This window comes from Diospyros lotus, chromosome 15, assembly GCF_014633365.1.
Source record: "Diospyros lotus cultivar Yz01 chromosome 15, ASM1463336v1, whole genome shotgun sequence".
NCBI lineage: Eukaryota > Viridiplantae > Streptophyta > Magnoliopsida > Ericales > Ebenaceae > Diospyros > Diospyros lotus.
In genome coordinates, this window is record NC_068352.1 from 27,476,418 (window position 1) to 27,495,687 (window position 19,270).

A 19,270-nucleotide genomic window follows, 5' to 3' on the forward strand; every position below is an offset into this window, starting at 1 on the left:
AAATGATCATCCTATCACATGTCCATATCCTCTATTTGTTAATAATAACATATAATATGTATTATTCCTTCCGGACTATAATATAATAACATATAATATGCATTGTTCCTTCTTGATCAAAAAAGAATTATCAGCGGTGGGGCGCGGTCCAAGAAATGATTGACATCTATAAGCACTCCGACAGTTGACTCAGTAAGAGAGTAAGGAGAGATAATATATTAGTAGGTCAAAGATCAGAAGATATTTTAACTTTAAAGGGAGTTGGTTGATATAGAATGAAGAGATGTTCTTCAACATGCATGTGTCGTGCGTTTGCAGATGATGGGACTAGCTATCTGGCATCAGTAAAGGTTCCTAGGTGATAACATGGTGGAGACGAAACTCTCATTAATGTAGATGTGATCCGTCATTAATAGATATAAGAGCCTCTATTCTCATATCTTGACTTACTTAGGGGTAAAAATTTTATGTCTTTTGTGTGACTGATTTTGATCGATTTGAACAATTATTTACATATTTAGCTTCCTCGCAAATTCTTATAAATTAGGGAGATTTTATAAAATTGGTGAAATTTTATTCTAAAAATTTTGGTAAATTTATTTCATTCTCTCCTAACAATTGTGGCTGTCGTATCTCTGTCACAAATTCAACAAAACTAACTCTATTTGGCACTACAATTCTAAACGGTCATCCATTGTCTGCAACCACCCATTGGTGGCTTTTTCGTTATGCCGTCGGGCCATATAACACCGTCAAGTTTCCAACCTAGAAAGCATTTGGTAATTTCTTTTCCTTTAAAAGTTTCGGGTGAAGAAATAGAGAGATCTGAATAATTGGACCAATAACCTACCTGTAAAGCTCACAAGGTTAATAACATCATAAGGGCTGCTCACAAGGTTCCGATCAGGGTTGAATTAAAATTGGTCTGTCAAATCTGTAAAGCTCGTGTCTTGTAATATCTTGACTAGAAGTTTGCCGGCATCAAAAACTTTGAGATTTCCAAGCTGTATATTAGATTAGATCCCTTTGCATCTTGTAGCCTGCCACTCAAAGAAAATCTTATGTTATTATGCGCATTCAGAAATTTATCAATTGCATACGCAACTGCCCACGTTGTATCATATGCATAAAGTCCATAAACATTCTTCAGAATTTACTTTCCCATCCTGCTGCATCTTTCACCATCAAGACACAAAGGCCTTTTTCTGGGTGGTTTGTGGAGCATGTTGACGGAACCCAAGTACACCTTCAAGTATTGTCAACAGAGTTTGTTCTCTGAGGAGAGTGTATCTATTTGTAGCAGAATCCAATCCGTTACATAGTTTTTGGGCAATGTTAAAGATTCTCAATTTTGGGTCTGGATTGACATGAAGAACATAAACACGGGTTCCAAGCAATTTCAACTTATTTAGCACACCTGTTATGTTGTCGGTATCATAATCAATAGGCAACAGAAATTTTTAACAGCTATGATGAGACACCTTTGCATTTCGTAGGGTCACATATAGCATCTTTCACAGTCATTGCATTGTAAGGCAGCCACCCCATTCACTGGTTTTTTTCTTCTTTTGAAAATAAACATATCAACGGCACCAATAAATCATGGCATTTTATACTTTTGAACATTTTAATTATTATATTTGTGTTATATTTTATCTACTTAAAAAAATGTTTTATCTGAAACATGTGTTAATTCGATTATGATTCACTTATTTATATTTTTTTCTCTAATTTAAGGAATAACAGAATCTATTTGGTTGGTGATTCTCAAAGCATCTCTTTTAGAGAGCCCCCACCTGCACATATTCAACTTTTTCCAATACCAATCAGTACCAACATTTTTTAACGTTTTACAAATAAAACTACTTTCAATTTAAACTGTATAAGCTATCACAATGAGTAACAAATATGATTTCATATTTGGTACAAAAGAAAATTCTAGACTGATTTTAACATCTTCTCAAGATTTTCTTTTTTCCATAATAATTATGGATGCAAATGCATAATTAGGTAATTGGGTTGTGGGAAAAACAGAAAACATAAAAAATGAATATCCCTTCTCCTTCCATCTTCATAACTCATGAGAAAGGGAAGGAACCCAATGGAATCCAACAGGCCCAGCCTGGATATACTTTGGGCTGAACCACCAATGACCAGTGCAAGGCCCAATTGTTTGCCTTATAACCTGAGCTGCAGCAACATTTTCCTTCTTCCAACATATTCCCAGTAAAAATTAGGATATTTGAAATATAATTTTGAATATTTAACTAGAATTTTCTCTTTATTCTTCTCAACAAGTCCTGTTCTGTAAATTTACAAGTCCAAGTTCGGCTATAGATATAATTTGTACATTTTGGACCAATTCATCAAATGTTCAGTGATCCTTGAACCAAAATAAAGATAGCAAATTTTTGCAATTAAAATTTCTAAGACAATAATTTGTTTGCCTCTCCAGTTTTATCAAAGTAGGAGATGGATTGACATTTATATCATTGTTACAAAAAGTATTTAAAACTATATATAAAAAAATATTTATATATAGTTTTAAATATTTTAATGAATAATTGTAATAGGTTATTGTTCTTCTCAATAAAAACTATATATAAAAAAATATTTAAAAAAGTATTTGTAACAATGCCTAGTCACTGCAACCTCTATGCACCCAATGGACTTAGGCGGTACATAATCCTAACTCAAAAGAAATTATAAATATTTAGTTATAATATAGATTATTATTCTCAAAACTTAATTTATACAATGCATAAAACTAGCGTCTTAATTTTACAGTTTTACATTTTTTTTAACTAATTTATACTTTTACTTTTTGCAAATACTCTTATAAATATTATTAGGATCGATGGAAGTTTAATTAAGTGCAGAGATTCTTTGGTTAAATTAATATCTCTAGGAAAATACAAATATCCAACTAATTGATTACTTTGAATTGATGATTAATACATCAAGGTTAATCTAATTTTTTCAACGAACATATTATCTAGGAAAATACAAATAGCCAACGATTGCCTGTTTTAAAAATTCGCAAGTTCAATTCGTGCATGGTCTTTTCACGCGGAACAAGTTACATATAATTTAATTACAATATACACATAATTTACATGTTCAATATATATATATACACAATAATATACACACGTATTATTTCCGCCTCTAAAACTTTCTCTATAAACTTTTTTGGATGATTTTGATTATTCGTGTCGAGATCTATCTCTATTAAAGATGAAAAAAAATTCTATCCTTATAATCAATTTTTTTTTCCTATAGTGTATTCTCGTTGTCCTTTTAAAAAGTTGAGAGGTCATCATACATGAAGTTGAGAACAATGCTTCATACCTAAATTAAGTCAAATCAAAATATGTAAATTAAAGAGTCACATAAAATGTAAATCATAACTAATATGATAAATGGCACCATGAGACAACTTGCCAAGTAAGTAATGTAATTACTTCTAACATGAACATCTAAAGTATGCATAAAAAATTGTACATGTGAGATAAGATTGTGTAACTTCACCTTTCATCCCCAATTATCCATTAAGATTATGATACCGACAAGCAAGAAGCAATCGAAGAGGTAATGATAGTGACGATCTTCCGAATTCAAAAACAAAAATTAAATTAAGACCTAAAGGATAGGTAGCGTGAAGAAAACTGAAGAAAAGAAGGTAATATATATAGTGTGTGGTTAGAAATTGAAGCAATTTGGTCTTTAACCATAATTGGTCGTTGAAAAAACATTTTCGGTCAAAAATGCATTTTCGACAATTTTTTATAATTTGTGAAATGCCTTTGAAATGTTTCGCAAATTACAAAAATAGCTCGAAAAAGTTTCCAGCCATCTTTGACGTTTTCAAAATGAGAAACGTCTTGAAAACACTGAAATGAAGTCTCTAAGTCGTTTCCTTGCATTGGAGATGATACCACCACAAGCTATCTTTACTCCACTTGTCTTTGATACAATCACTTCCATATTTGGATAGTCTTGTATGGATAATACTTTAATATTATGCCCAATAATTTTGACAAAATAGGGTCACAAATGAGTCTAGTCATTCGCGAGTTGTTTTGTACTCGACTTGACAAAAACTCATTCAAGTTCGTTCGCTAAAGTAAATAAACCAACCTTGAGTGTAACTTTGAAACTTAATTTGTAAACCACTTGAGATTAAACTCAATAAACCTTAAATTGTTAAGGCTTGATTAGAAACTTGTAAGTATGTTTAATTAGAAGCTAGCAAAAAGACTTGTGAACAGACTGATTTATAAATAGATTAATAAATTTATTTATAATTTTATAAATATATTATTTAACATAAAATTGTCAAACTTTATATTTATTTTTTAATAGAGACGAAATTAGATATTGAATATTTTTTGTCTCTACATGAGATTGGGATTTAATCCCCCAATTTTTTTCACCCTTCTCCATTTTTCTCGATCCCGACTGTTTCCTTCGCCTTATTTATCACTTCCATCATTCATCTACCTCACCATCGAAGTTGTTGGTCGTCTTCGACCCCATCATCTTTCTCCATTGCTATCGTTACCTACATCGTTTTTGCCATTTGTTGTCATGTTCATCACCTCTACCATTCATTGTTGCCTTCACCTCTATCACTGTTGTCATCACCTCCACCATCTGTTGTGGTTAGCACTCTTGTTATTTTCCTTTTCTCTCACTATTCTCTAGCTATTTGTTGACCTTGTCGCGAGCTCAAGCTTGAATCACCTAAACCTTGTCACAAGCTTGAATAAACTTTCAAGATCAAGCTCAAGCTTAATATTTTTCTACCAAGCCGAGCTTAAGTTCATAAGAGCTCGACTCGGCTCGATTGCATCCCTAGTAATGAAAGATGAAAATACATGTCTTTGATTACTATGAGGATAACTTTTTTATAGTTCTTAGGTGAAAATATATAGGGTAAATTTTACATATTATCTTTGAGATTTGTTCATAATAAATTCAAAATTTTTGGTTTAATTATTTGTGGTAAAGTCTTTGAAACAATTAAAATATCATTAAAATTTTTTACCTCACCCTCAATAATGCAAATTAGTAACTTTGATGAGTTAGTTTAATTGAAAACTCTCATTTTTTTTTAATTTTTTTGTAAATGGCAGCATTAATGGTATGTTTTCTCTCTGTTGACTAATTATTATAGTTGAAATCACACAAATTGCAAAGCTATAAGTTGGGTGGTTTCAAATATAGGGTAAATTTTGTACATTATCTTTGAGATTTGATTAAATTGTATCAACCACGCTTGTATTTTTTTAAATGATAGAGATTTCCTTTTTAGTTAACTAAGCATAAAAATTGACTATTTTGTTTTTTATTTAAACATTGTGTTATCTCTTTCTATCCTTTCTCACGCACATATTTCTTTCTCAATTTTTATTTCCTCACTTGTTTTCTTTTCTAGCATTTTCTCATTTTAGTCTCTCATTTCATCATTTCGATGATTGGCAAAATCAATTGATCAACTTTATTTTTTTTTATCTCAATTTATTTATCACTTTTATTGAAGTTGATCGAGATGGAAAACCTATTGCAATAGGTTGGCGATGCATTACACTTGGTTGATAATGAGTTTACAAGTTTTTCTCTCTTTCTATTGAGAATCCTATTACTCAATAAAGTTTTGCTAGCAAAACTTCGTCGCGTGAGGTTAGGTTTTCTCAAAAATCAATTGATTATTTTCAATTTCAATCCCCTAGAGATGCATTTAATCTTGGGTTCTTTTTTGGGTTCAAAACCTCTTAAAAAGTTTGAGGGTTTGAACTCATTACTGGGTTCAAAATGATCAAAATGATAAGGAAAGTGTGGTTGGATCAGACATAATTTATTGTAATTTTTATTTTTTTATTATAATTAAATTGAAAGAGATGGAGGCATTTTTGGGATTTAGAAATAATTAACAGCTATATGTTAATGATGGAGGAAATGTAATTCACAATTATAAAACTTAGGGAAGGTGTCTATTAATTTGAAATATCAAAGATGGTTACTGCAATATATGCAAACCTTAGGCAAGGTATATGAAATTCACAATTTATTGTTTTCTCTTTTTTATTAATTATTATAGTTCATCCAGCTCAAATCACTAAGCTAATATCTTTATAGTTTCAAACATATGGTAATTTAATTTAAAAAATACATTTCAAATCGTTTAGACTGGCTGCTGCACACTCTTAGTGGATTTAGACCTAATTTAAATCTTTCCAAAAATTATATATTGAAATAATGAATTTTAAATTTTAAATGAAAATCTTTCCAAGAATTATATATTGCAACCTGAAAGCTTTTCTTTGAGAGGAAGTGACTAATGGAGTGGGATAAAATAAAAAAATAAAATAAAATGACAAAAACAAAATGTTTTTCCTAGTTAGAGAAAGAAAGAGATGAAAATAAAAAATTATTAACAACAAATGATATATACATTTTTTTCAAGATGAGTTTTGAATTTTTATATAAATATTAGGGGCAAAAGTCAAACAAGTTATTGACTATTGTACTAAAAAATCTGTTAAATAAGTTATCTTAATTTTAAATACAATGTCACATAATCATTATGATAAATTTTCATCAATTTTATCTTACACCAAAATAACTCTATACAATTGTAGTTTATTTATATGATCCAAGTAGCAGGGATAACTCGGTTTGGATAGCCCCTTTGGTCGAGTACCAGAAACGGGTCCTCAAAACTCCAGCCCCGAAGCTACCAACAATGGCTTCCTCAATCTCTGCTTCTTTGTAAACCTGGTAAGTGTTATATGCACATCGTATTTGTCTAATTTGGAAATGTATTTTACTTGGGTCATTTCAATATCGTGAGTCTGAGATGGTTCTTCTTGATTTCAACACAAAACCGGGTTTTTCTGGGTGTTATTTTCTCTGAGGAATTTAATTGCCGAAATATGAATTGGATTCTTATGATGGATTCTTGATATGGGTATGCTGTCTTATCTACTTGAACATGGTTTAGGGTTTTTGCTTGGTGTTTGTTGTTCAGCACATGTAAGGAGTTGTAGTTTTATGGTAACGCAACAACTGTTCTCGTTTTGCTTGTATACTGGAACAGCATCACTTAATCTTATTGGGATGGAGACTAATTCCGATAAAATCTTTGGGTGGCTTTTTGACAGTAATTGTTATAGTTCAGTTAAGAATTATGGTATTTCATAGTAGCGTTAATGGGAGAGAAATTGCATACATTTCAGAACTCCAACTTTGATAGAATAGCTACTCTTGATTGGTTGATGATTGGAGCATCTTTAGTGGAGAGTGAAACATTAACGGGGTCGAAATTATGTGTGATTGGTTGCTATTGATCAAGGTGTGTTGGGTGGTTAGTCTGAATCTAGACCTAATGTTGCATCATTACTACATTTGTTACTCAGTTCTTGTTTTTGGTACTCGAATTTTTAGGTGTATTTTTTGGTCCCAGTTTTGCAGGTATGATTGGTCATAGTTATCAGTGGAGAAGGGTATGAACTTCCTCTTTTGTGTAGCATTGGCCTTTTCAGGTTTAATTGATTTTGTAAGGGGTTGAACATAGCTGTTTGATAAATGCTCTCTCTCGTGGGCTGGTTCTGAAAAAGCTTCTGTGCAGAAAGAGCTTTAATCTCATAGTTATTTACTCCAATGAAACTGATCCAAATTAATTCTGACTTTTAAGATAATTATATTCATTTCATGTCAGTAACTTGAGATCGGCATTTTGGAGAGAAAGAAATGGGATATGTGTTTCAAGCACTCCCATCACTCATGTTGGTTTTATGAGGAAGACTATAGAATGTAAAGAATCCAAAATTGGGAAGCAACCAATTGAAGTTCCATCTAATGTGACAATCACTTTGGAAGGTCAAGGTTTGCAAGTGAAGTCCTCCAGGGCAGCTTTCACTCACCTATCCACGTGAAGTAAAAGTTGAGAGGGAGGAGTCAGGTAGGGGTGGCAATTTTTGTTGACGGGTCGTAATCGTGTCGTGTCGAGACACATGTATAACACGTGTCAGGCTAACTCGAACACGACCCGTTTAATAATCGTGTCAAATTTCTTAAACCCAAACACGACACGTTTATTAAACGTGTAATACGACACAACCCGTTTAACCCGTTTAACTAAACGTATCGTATCGTGTCGTGTCACCTGTTAACCTGTTTAACCCGTTTAATTTAAATGGGTCGTGTTGTGTCATCTGTTAAACGTGTTATTTAGTTTTAAACATGTTATTTCGTGTATAATCGTGTTAACGTATTCAGATCAACTCACTAATTTTTTTAATTAAACGTGTTATTTCGTATATAATCGTGTTAACGTGTTCGGGTCAACTCGTTAACACGTTTAATTAAACGTGTCATTTTGTGTCTAAATGGATTAGACGGGTTGACCCGCCTAAGACACGAAAATAATCGTGTCATAAATGAGTTGACATGTTTATGACCCGAACCCAATTAACCCCAACCCTAATCCGCTTAATTTCGTGTCGTGTCGTGTCGTGTCGTGTCGTGTAATCGGATCGTGTCTAAAATTACCAGCTCTAGAGTCAGGTGTCCTTAGGGTTAGAAAGGCAGCGGAAACAAGACAGGCCAACCAAATGCATGGTCTATTTGGGTAAGGTCACTTCAATTTTGTTTTCTAATTAATTTAGTTGTGTATTCATGCTTGGAGATTTATGCACCTCCTTCGTTCTTGATATCTGTTTATTTTTGTAATTTTAGGACATAATTTGATTTGAATATATGCTGGTAGATCTTGTTTATGTAAATTCTTGTAGCAACATTTCTTAACACATGGTAGGAACTAGGAGCTTTTGATAAATTTTTATTAAAAATTTATGGGGGAGAAGATATTTGTGTTGAAATTTCATGATCTTCATGATGTCCATGTGTACAATTATCTGAATTAGTGCCAAGGTGATTCTTTGTTCAAAAATACTAAGTTATATGATAGTTATGAGACTCTACGAGACAAGTTTGCTACAAATGGTAGTTACATAGACTAATAATGATTGATCTTTTACCATGCCAAGTTACCAAGAGATGGGCACTTTCTGCAAAATGCAATCAGAAAGTACAGGCGGAACCTACATTACTAAATAATTTCTCTCTCTCTCTCTCTCTCTCTCTCTACATATATATATATATATATATACATATATTGTCAAGGCCTGTTCCCGGATTTTCCTGCTAGCATAGGAAGTCCAAGAAAAGGTCAATTGAAGATGGATACAGATACAAAATCACTCAAAATTTACAAAAAAAAAATCTTTTTATTTTCACATTTGCTCACTATCAATAGGAGCCATAATAGATTATACACATTCATTACATCTTCATCTCAGGCTTTCCACCCATGCATTTTCAAAATAAAAGGACATCAAGACTTTAAATACAAAATGAAACCCTCTAATCATGTCTCAAACTACACTTATGGATCTTTAAGGCCGGGACATCTCTGTACACATCTAACTAGAACTCGCTTCAAATATCTATCTTTCACTTTCTTGGAATGACAAAAGAAACAAAGTGAGTCACAAGGTTCAGCAAGTATAAAGCAAAAGAAAGCATTAATAGAACGATATATGAAGGCATGAATTACTCAAAGTCAAAAGAAAAGCACTATCCGACATCTAGACAACCATAGGGTTCATGCCTTCTACACTTGACAACATCCTCAAAAAAATATAATTTCTTACATTTCATCAAAACACATTTTTCAAAGTGAGGCATAAAGCTCAACAAGTTTATATATGTAATCAACAATGGCAATCATTGAATTAAAGATATGAATAATGAAGAGGGTCTACAATAGATACCTTATCGCCCATACCAATGTTTTCCAGCCATTTAATTAGAATGTAAAGGTTTCCCATAATAATAATAATACAATCCCATTCTCATAATTCAATATAATATCATGTCTCTTATCCACATTTTCATAGCATTCTTAGATCACTTCATTTTCCGCTCACAACATGTGAAATCATCAATACATAATTATACCATGTGCCATCGCTATGCAAGATAATCACGCGGACACACGGCCATACAACATAATCACACGGACACTGCCATGCTATATACTTATGCGGACACACTGCCATGCAATATAGTCTTGCAGACACACCACCATGCAATATAATTATGCAGACACACCGCCATGTAACATAATTCTGCGAACACACCGCCATGCAACATAATTCTGCAGACACACCGCCAAGCAATATAATTACACAGACACATCGTCATGCAATATACTTATGCGGACACACCGTCATGTAATATAGTCCTACGGACACACTGCCATGCAATATAATTATGCGGACATACTGCCATATAATATACTTACACGGATACACCACCATGCAATATAATTACGTGAAAACACCACCATGCAATATAATTCCGTGAAAACACCGCCAAGCAATATAATTATGCGGACACATTGCCATACAATATACTTATGCGGACACACCTCTATACAATATAATTCCGCGAACACGCCGCCAGGCAACATAGCCACAGGCAATGCTATAACAAGTGACATTTACACACCCTCAATTTTTGTTTATTAAGGTTCTTGGTTCTTTCACTCAATTCATATTTAAATAGGTTTCACCACATCAATTAAGGGCAATTATTTATATAATGATAATAATGCATCACACATGAGATTCTATGGACATGCTAACCAAGAACATTTCTTAACAACTTCCCAATTGTGATTATCATGCTTCCTCATGCAATTCAATTACGTTTTTATCTCATGAATCACATGTATACACACACACATATATATATATATATATCTTCAACCACCTCCTATCATTTTAGAGAATTGAGTGATATCAGATAAAGCATTTAATAACAACTTATTTTAACAATCATACATAATTTGGATTGAGAAAAGTCTTACCAACTCAAATCGTAACTAAAGTATATGATATTATATATAAAATCGAAGCCCTCGAAGTCTAGTTTATGATGCTTCAAATGGATCTCAATTTGGGCTTCCACATCAAAAGTTATGGCCGAAAGAGTACAAGGTGTGCTGTAATATCCCGAAATTTTAGAATAAATAATAATTATTCAAACCGATGTTTGAGGACATTATGGAATATTTGAGGAATTAAGATAAAATAATAATTTATGTTGTTTGAGGAAATAGGAAAGTAAAGGTAATTAATTAAATTATTTGAAAGTGGTTAATCAGTATTATTTATTGTATTTGTGGGTTAAAAGAAAATATTAATTTATTTGGGTATTTGGAGATTTAAGAAAATGTTTATTTATGATATTTTGAGAAAATAATTATTTAATTGGGAGTATTTATGAAATGGGAAAATAAATTAAATTAGTGAAATTTCTAGAAATTATGGGGAGTCAGTGAAATAAGAGGAAAAATTGGATGCGAGTATAACTGTGAGTTTGTGAAAGTTTTGGGGTGCCTTTGCAATTTTCGAAAAATGGGATTCGAGAATGGTTTAAAATTAATGGGATGCGCATTATGTAGTGAGAGAGCAGCCAACTCAGCTGGCATGCGCGTGAGGGATGAGACGGGAGGTCGCGGGTTCGAGCAGGGGGAAAGGCGCGCGCGTTAGAGGGATTTTGGATGATTTTTCAACCAAAACCTTGCCCAAAACGGCGCCGTTTTGGGCAAGGCGGTGGCAGCCATTCGCGGCTGCCAGCGCGCCACGTGGTGCACATTGGGCCCTCTGTTGAGCTTCATTTTTAAGGCCAATTTCGATCATTTCGCGAGTAGAAATCAGAAAGAAAATGGAGAAGAAGCAGCGCGCAGGGGGCCATTTTTTTGGGAGAAAGTTAGGATTAAACTCAATTTAATTGAGTTTTAATTAGCTCGGTAAGTAAAGAAATGCGTATTAAACATTTTGTACGGTTGGAATTTCGTTTTGAGTCCTATTTTGCTAATTTTGGGAGTTATTCTATTTTACAGCGTGTATTATTTTGGTGGTATTCAAGCGTAGAAATGCTGTAATCAGCTTAAATAAGGAAAGCTCCCTCTACCCTTGCTATTTCTTTCCATTTTGTGAACCTCTCGTCTTCCCTTAATTCATTTCGGTTTAGCATATTAATTATTCGAAATGAGTATTTTATTAGCGTGATTTAATTTAAATTAAATATGATACTCGTTGGGGTTTTATTTGTGGTGTGCCTACATGGGATTTTAGACGACTAAATTATTTATATTATATGGTTAGATTTAATTAATGTGAGCTACGGTTTTATTAATCGCTATTAAACGTTTTATTTCGCAGTGGGAGTACAAGAAAGGTAGGAAACAGTCGTGTAAAGGCAAGCTCCTAACCCTCTCTTCCTGTTCTTTAATTCCTGTGAGAGACTCCGTGGTTTCTCATATTTGATCCCCTCCCTTACTCTAATTCGGTGCCTAGCATTGTTTATTGAATTATTATTCAATTGTTTAATTTAAATTAAATCTCAGTCTTCTAGAATTTTAATTGTTGAAGGCCTACGAGGGTTCATATCGCCCCCATTCCTTTTGGAATGATGCCGAACCCAACTTAGGGACTAGGTTTCTAATTGTGTGGGTTTATTTATGGTTCGGATAGAGCTATCGAGTAGTAGGGCAGAGGTCAGCTGTTTGGTGATGTTGGGATAGACTATTGTACGGCCCTGAAGTGGACTGTCGAGTGGACACTCCTAGTCACTGGTCGTTGACCGGTGCCGGGCACTATTGACTAGCTCTACTAGTATGTGATTTACTACACGATTAGATTCATTATATTACTGTTCATGATTTGATATGCACATAGGTACGGGTTGCATGTTGGGATATTCATTTATTGAGTATGCTTGGGACACAGACATTCTAGCTTGGTTAGGTTGCATCCAACACGGGCATATGCATCGCGTATAGTTTATTATGTGGGCGAAGCATGGTCTAATGCCTGGATGTATGGACATCAGTGTATCACATTGATGCTCATTACGCCATTGCATTTTTATGTGCATTGCATGGTTACTGGTAGTTATTAGTTTTCGGATGGGAGGATCGTTCTGAGGAAGCCTATGGCCCGAGTGTCGGGAGTACCGACACGGACACATGGGGGATGTGAGCACCGACCCGGGACAGCCCGTGTAATATCCTCAAATTTTGAAAATAAGAATAAAAGAATAAACTAAATTAAATTTACATTAATTAAAAATGAGAGGCGGTGCGTTGTGTGCTAAGCATCAAAAAAATTTGATATTTTGTCTCTCATTGAGAGTTGTGGCCATGAAGCAGAAGAGAGAAAGAGAGAGGGCAGAGAGCGAGAGCCGAGTGAGGGAGATGAGATCGAGAGAAAGCCACGGCCGAGAGGAGCGAGTTCATGAGAAAGAGAGAGAGTGTGTGAGAGAGCTTTGTGAGGGAGAAGGAAGATCGACCATGGCAGTAGCTGCCATAGCCGACGATGGAAGCAGCAACCATGGCTTCCCGATGATGAAAGAAGAAGGCAGCAGCAGGCAGTGCAGTGAGGCGCGCACGGTGGAGCTCGTAGAGGCGGAGTCGGCCAATGGTGGCCGCGACACCTATCAGCGCCGGAAACAGCCGTCAATGGTAGCGATTGAGGCTTGTGGTGAGGGCAGTTCAAGGCTGGCCGATAACCAACGTTCGCGTGGTGGTCGGGAGCAGTCCGTGGCGGTGAGTAGCAGCTGCAACGATGGCCGGTGGTCCATGCAGAAGTGGCTGGCGGTCGGCGAGCGCTGTGTGCGCGCAGTGAAGAAAAAGGCAGAACAGTGGTCGCGCGGGAGAAAATAAAGGAAGAAGAAGAGAGAAATAAAAAAGAAAAGAAATAATGGAAATTCTGGAAAATAAGGGAAAAATCCCAAAAAATTCCAGAAAAATGGGGGAAAGTTCTAGAATTTAAATTGGGGTTGGAGGAGCGTGTCGGGAGCTCGGAAGTGAGATTTTTGGGCTCAAATGGCAGCTCGGGAGGCAACGTCGGTGTGGGCGTTTCTGAATTTCTCTCCAAATGAGTCGAGGTTTGACCGGGGAGGCGGTGATCCTAGAAGAGCTCGGAGTTCGGGCTGGAGTTCGTGCCGAGACAGTGATGAGGCTTCAAGCCAGCGTGTATTAAGTTGGTGGTGTTTAAGCGGGGAAACGTTGTAATTAGCTTAAACGAGGAGTGCAAGAAATGCAAGAAACGGCCGTGTAAAGGCAAGCTCCTAACCCTCTCTTCTTGTTCTTTAATTCCTGTGAGAGACCCTGTGATTTCTCGTATTTTATCATCTCCCTTACTCTAATTCGGCGCATAGCCTTATTTATTGGATTATTATTTATTTGTTTTAATTTAAATTAAATCCGAGACTTCTAGAATTTTATTCGTCGTAAGCCTATGGGGGTTTGTACTGCCCCCACTCTTTTTGGGAATGATGCTAAACCAGCCTAGGAACTAGGTTCCTAGACGTGCGGGTTTATGTACGATTTTATCGGGTTTATTTACAGTTTTTCTCAGATTTATTTATGGTTCGGTTGAAGTTATCGAGCAGTAGGGCAGGGGTCGATTGTTGGTGACGTTGGGGTAGACTATTGTACGGCCTTGAAGTGGACCGTCGGGTGGACACTCCTAGTCACTGACTGTTGACCGGTGCCGGGCACTACTGACTAACTCTGCCAGTATATGATTTACTGCACGTTTTGATTCATTATATTCTGTTCATGATTTGATATGCATATGGGTACGGGTTGCATGTTGGGATATTCATTTATTGAGTATGCTTGGACACGAACATGCTAGCTTGGTCAGGTTGCATCCAGCACGGGCATATGCATCGCGTGTGGTTTACTATGTGGGCGGAGCATGGCTTGATGCCTGGATGTATGGGCGCCATGTATCATGTTGATGCTCATTACGCCATTGCATTTCTATGCGCATTGCATGGTTACCAGTGGTTATTAGTTCTTGGACGGGAGTACCGTTCCGAGAGAGCCTATGGCTCGGGTGTCAGGAGTACCGACATGGACGGGTGACGGGAGTACAGACCTGGGACAGCGCACGCTGGTTTGTTGGAGATACATGTTGCCTTTCAGGACAGCGGTAGGTTGGTATGGGACTTGGGTGCCAAGTGTATTGTGTGGGCCCCAAGGACCAGTATGTGTTTTTATATTGTTATGCTATTGTGTTGTAGCGTCTCATGGCTTGTGTGTGCCTGGGGGTTTATCCTGGGGAGAAATTTCTGGTTTTATGTAGCCTTCAGCTTTTCTTTTCTTATGCTTGCTGAGTCTCTCAACTCACTTTGCTTTCCATCATTCCAGGTAGTGCCAGCGTAGGCCATGGCAAGGGAGTCATCTCTTAACGGTAGAGTCGGTATGGTGTACAGGCAATCTCGTCAGTCCCGGTCAACTCTGATAGTTCAATAGAATTTACTTTATTATTTTCGACTGTGCCAGGTCATCCCTCGAGTCTCGTGTATGTTGGCACAGGAGTCTCTATTTATTTATTTATCATGTGACCGCTGTGCTAGCGGGGTACCTGTAGTGCATGCATGTGTTTAGCTTCGCTTCTGCTGTTCTTATTGTTGCGTATGCATGCCAGGGTGGTTTTTGTTTTGTGTTCCATTTTTCTCCTCCCGTAGGCGCTCCTGTTTGGGTAGTCCGGGTGGTTGGGATATCCGAGCGGGGGTGCTTACAGCCCGCGCAGGTTTGTTGGAGATATATGTTGCCTTTCAGGGCAGCGGCAGGTTGGTATGGGACTTGGGTGCCATGTGTCTTGTGTGGGCCCCAAGGACCGATATGTGCTTTCATTATGCTATATTATTGTGTGGTAGCGTCTCATGGCTTATATGTACTTGGGGGTTAGTGTTCTGGGAAGAGTTTATTGGATTTATATAGCTTTCAGTCTTTCTCTTTTTATACTTGCTGAAACTCTTGACTTATTTTGCTTTTCATCATTCCAGGTAGTAGCAGCGTGGGTCAAGGGCAAGGGAGTCAGCTTCTAGCAGCAGAGTCGGTATGGTGTACAGGCAATCCCGTCAGTCCCCGTCAACTCTGATGTCTGAGTAGAATTTACTCTATTATTTTTACTGTGTCGCGTCTTTCCTCGTGTCTTATGTATGTCGGCACAGGAGTCTGAATTCATTTATTTATCTTATAACCACTGTGCTAGCGGTGTTCCCGTAGTGTATGCATGTATATAGCTGCTCTTCCGTTGTTTTAATTCCGTTGTTTTAATTCTTGTTTTAATTCTCTCCCGTTCAGATAATCCGAGTGGTTGAGATATTCGGGCGAGGGTGCTTACATGCACAGTGAGTTTCTGTTTAGACATGTTTCGAAACATAGAGTGCATGTTTCGAAATATAAGTTTCTGTTTGGCCATGTTTTGAAATATAGAGGTTAGGTTTCGAAACCTTCAGCTCGAAAATCGACTAAACACATACGAAATTGGAAATCCATGAACAACAAACTCCCAAAACACTCACAAACACAACCCTAACCCTCAAGTTTCCATTCCTTGAACAAAAGTTGGGAAAAACAAGCCCCATAAAAACCAAAACGAGACTCAACGACCCCTTGAAAGAAATCCACAGGGTTTGAGAAAAGCATGGAAGTATTGCATTTAACTACAATCTTTCAAAAACCACCATTGAAGAGATGATAGCAAGAGTTTTGATTAAACATAAGGATATTTCTTGCACTAAAAGATAAGAGAAAAGAAGAATGAAGCTTGCCAAAAAAAGAGAACTTGCACAAACCATTAAAAAGAAAGAGTGCAAGAGAACTTGCCTTGATGAAGAAAATCCAAGAAGAAGAAACACCCCTTGAGTCTTGCAATCCACCTCTTAAATCTCCACTACAAGAACAATGGGAGGAGAAGAACAAGAAAAAGAAAGAAAAGAGGAGAAGAAACTAATTGGGAGAGAAAGGAAGAGAGAGAGAGCAAGAGGAGACAAAGGAAAAAGAGAAGGCATGGGGGAGGAATGGGTGCCACCAACTCTCCAACCACCCCCCCCCCCGTCTAATTACTAAATTGCCATTCTCACTAACACACACACCACAATCTCATTAGACTCATTTTGGTCTTTTACCTCTCTTTTTTTCTTTTCCATTTTCCATTCTTTCCCAATAGTACGCACAAGACTATTCATAATAAATATCCATTTATGATATTCTCATTTTACCCTTAGTTTTATCACATTCAACATGTAAGATAAGACCTCTTTAGACTTTTCATAATTCATTTTTGTTTTTATTAAATAAAATACACAAGTTGATATACATGGGCCCATGCCCATTTCATTAGCCTAACTCAATAGGCCCAACATATTCTTAGGCCCAATGAACTTTACAACTTTATTTCAAATAAAACACACCAAATTTACACTTGGCCTCAACCAAAATTTCAAAGCTCCAAACTATTAAATTAAACACATAATTTACTTACATACATTTTGTCACATAAAAATATTTCCCACATTTAATTTAGTGGGGGCAAAATTTTCAATGTCCATAAATAGAATATAAATAAAATATTAATAAATTCCTAGACCCACTAACAAGCCGTTATATATATATATATATATATTTTGTTCTTTCTTGCACTGCCTTAACTGGATTTCATTATCGGGGAGCTGATGAAGCTACACTGTTGTCACTCCTAAACTCTGCAAGCTGATTGCTTTTGTTATATTGGAAGAGCAACTATTTTGAAACAGTAACAAAGGCACTCTGTTGAATAAAGTTCAAGATTATGGAGTATTTTAATCATCTTTTTCTTCTTCTTTTGGCTTAGGATACAAGCCTGCCTGCTTTGGTTTCCTTGAGATATCAGCGGATAATAATATCACCTCCCTCTCCCTATGGGGGATGCTGCAGGGGCCTATCCTGCATTCATCCAATTTGTAAACTTGAATATATTTCCTTCTCTCAGTATATAATATACTATATTTATACTTATGGATGGATATGTGTTTACTGAAGAAAACAGAAACAAATGACCAACTCAATTTCATTGAGGCTCTTTAAACTCAAAAGAGAAATTTATAATGTATACTATTTATAACAACTTTTAATCATGTTCACTTATGACTTAACAGATGCATGGTTTAGTTAGAGATATAATAATGGAAGAAAATGTGAATTTCATATTATTTTGTTATTTTTCCAGTCACTCCTGGGGAATGTTATCAATGACTTTCTCTGTTGTCCCCTGTCATCTTGGATGCATCGGAAGCCTTGAGGTTCATTGGAATCTTTTTTTATTTTCTTTGTCTTTTGTAGTTATTAATACCAAGGAAATCTGTGTTGTAAATGCTAATTGATGAATGTGGATTTGATTAAGCTTTCCAAATACCATTTTAGCAATTCATATGAGATAGAGCTTACCATAATGTTGTTGAAAGAAGGCTAAATAAAACACTGGATGTGGGGTGTTCTATGCCCTTTTCTTAGGTCTACTCTGTTTCATCTCAGGACTCTCACCTATAACATGGTGGTGGGTGTATCAAAGGGATTTGAGAAGAGACTCCAATTGGTGGGCGTTGGATATCGTGCAATGTTGGAAGGAAAAGACTTGGTTTTAAGTCTAGGTTTCTCTCATCCGGTCAGGATGCAAATCCCAGACGGCTTGCAGGTGAAGGTTGAAGACAATACAAGAATTGCTGTAAGCGGATATGACAAGTCCGCTATTGGCCAATTTGCTGCTTCAATTAGAAAATGGAGGCCTCCAGAACCTTACAAGAAGCACAAGGCGAGTGTCATGACATCAGTGTAGGTAGATAGAATCCTTATTTCTTGACGACTTGTCATCTTATATCTTATTTGTTCTTGTTGATTTAATTGCATATTTTTGCTTTTGGGTGAGAGGCAAGGCAAAAATATTTTTGCTTTTGATTTAAATCATTTTTGAGAAACTTCTGTCTTCATTTTATCATCAGTCTCCAATGTGAAAATTTCATCGATCGTCGTGACACTGTTGATAAATTTAGAAGTAGTGTCATCACTGTCATGTCGTGTTGATATATTATTTGAAAATTTAAAATGTATAAATACATATCAAGCTTGAATATTATATATGTTAATGTCATAGCATGTATTTTCCTAATGTAGTATTAAACATAAGAGAAATAAATAATGAAGATTGTATCACAAATGTCTTATTGTATCTCATGACAAAAAAAAATTGTATTATTAGTTCTTTTTAACTCTCATTTATAGCAATCCTTGACTTCAATTTAGTTTATAAACTTTCGCTTATTTCTTTAACAAAAACTTGTGGTGATTTAGGTGCAA

The 19,270-nt window shown here is 35.8% G+C and overlaps 1 protein-coding gene across 1 annotated transcript; it reads left to right on the forward strand.

Moving 5' to 3' along the window:
- Positions 1-8,453: 8,453 nt before the first annotated feature.
- LOC127791689 (50S ribosomal protein L6, chloroplastic-like) lies at positions 8,454-18,838 on the forward strand (the record flags this gene model as incomplete). The annotated part of the gene is made up of 2 exons (XM_052321669.1): positions 8,454-8,635; positions 18,452-18,838. Coding segments are annotated over 2 exons (483 nt in total), but the record flags the coding sequence as incomplete, so codon positions are not given.
- Between the last annotated feature and the right edge of the window lie 432 nt (positions 18,839-19,270).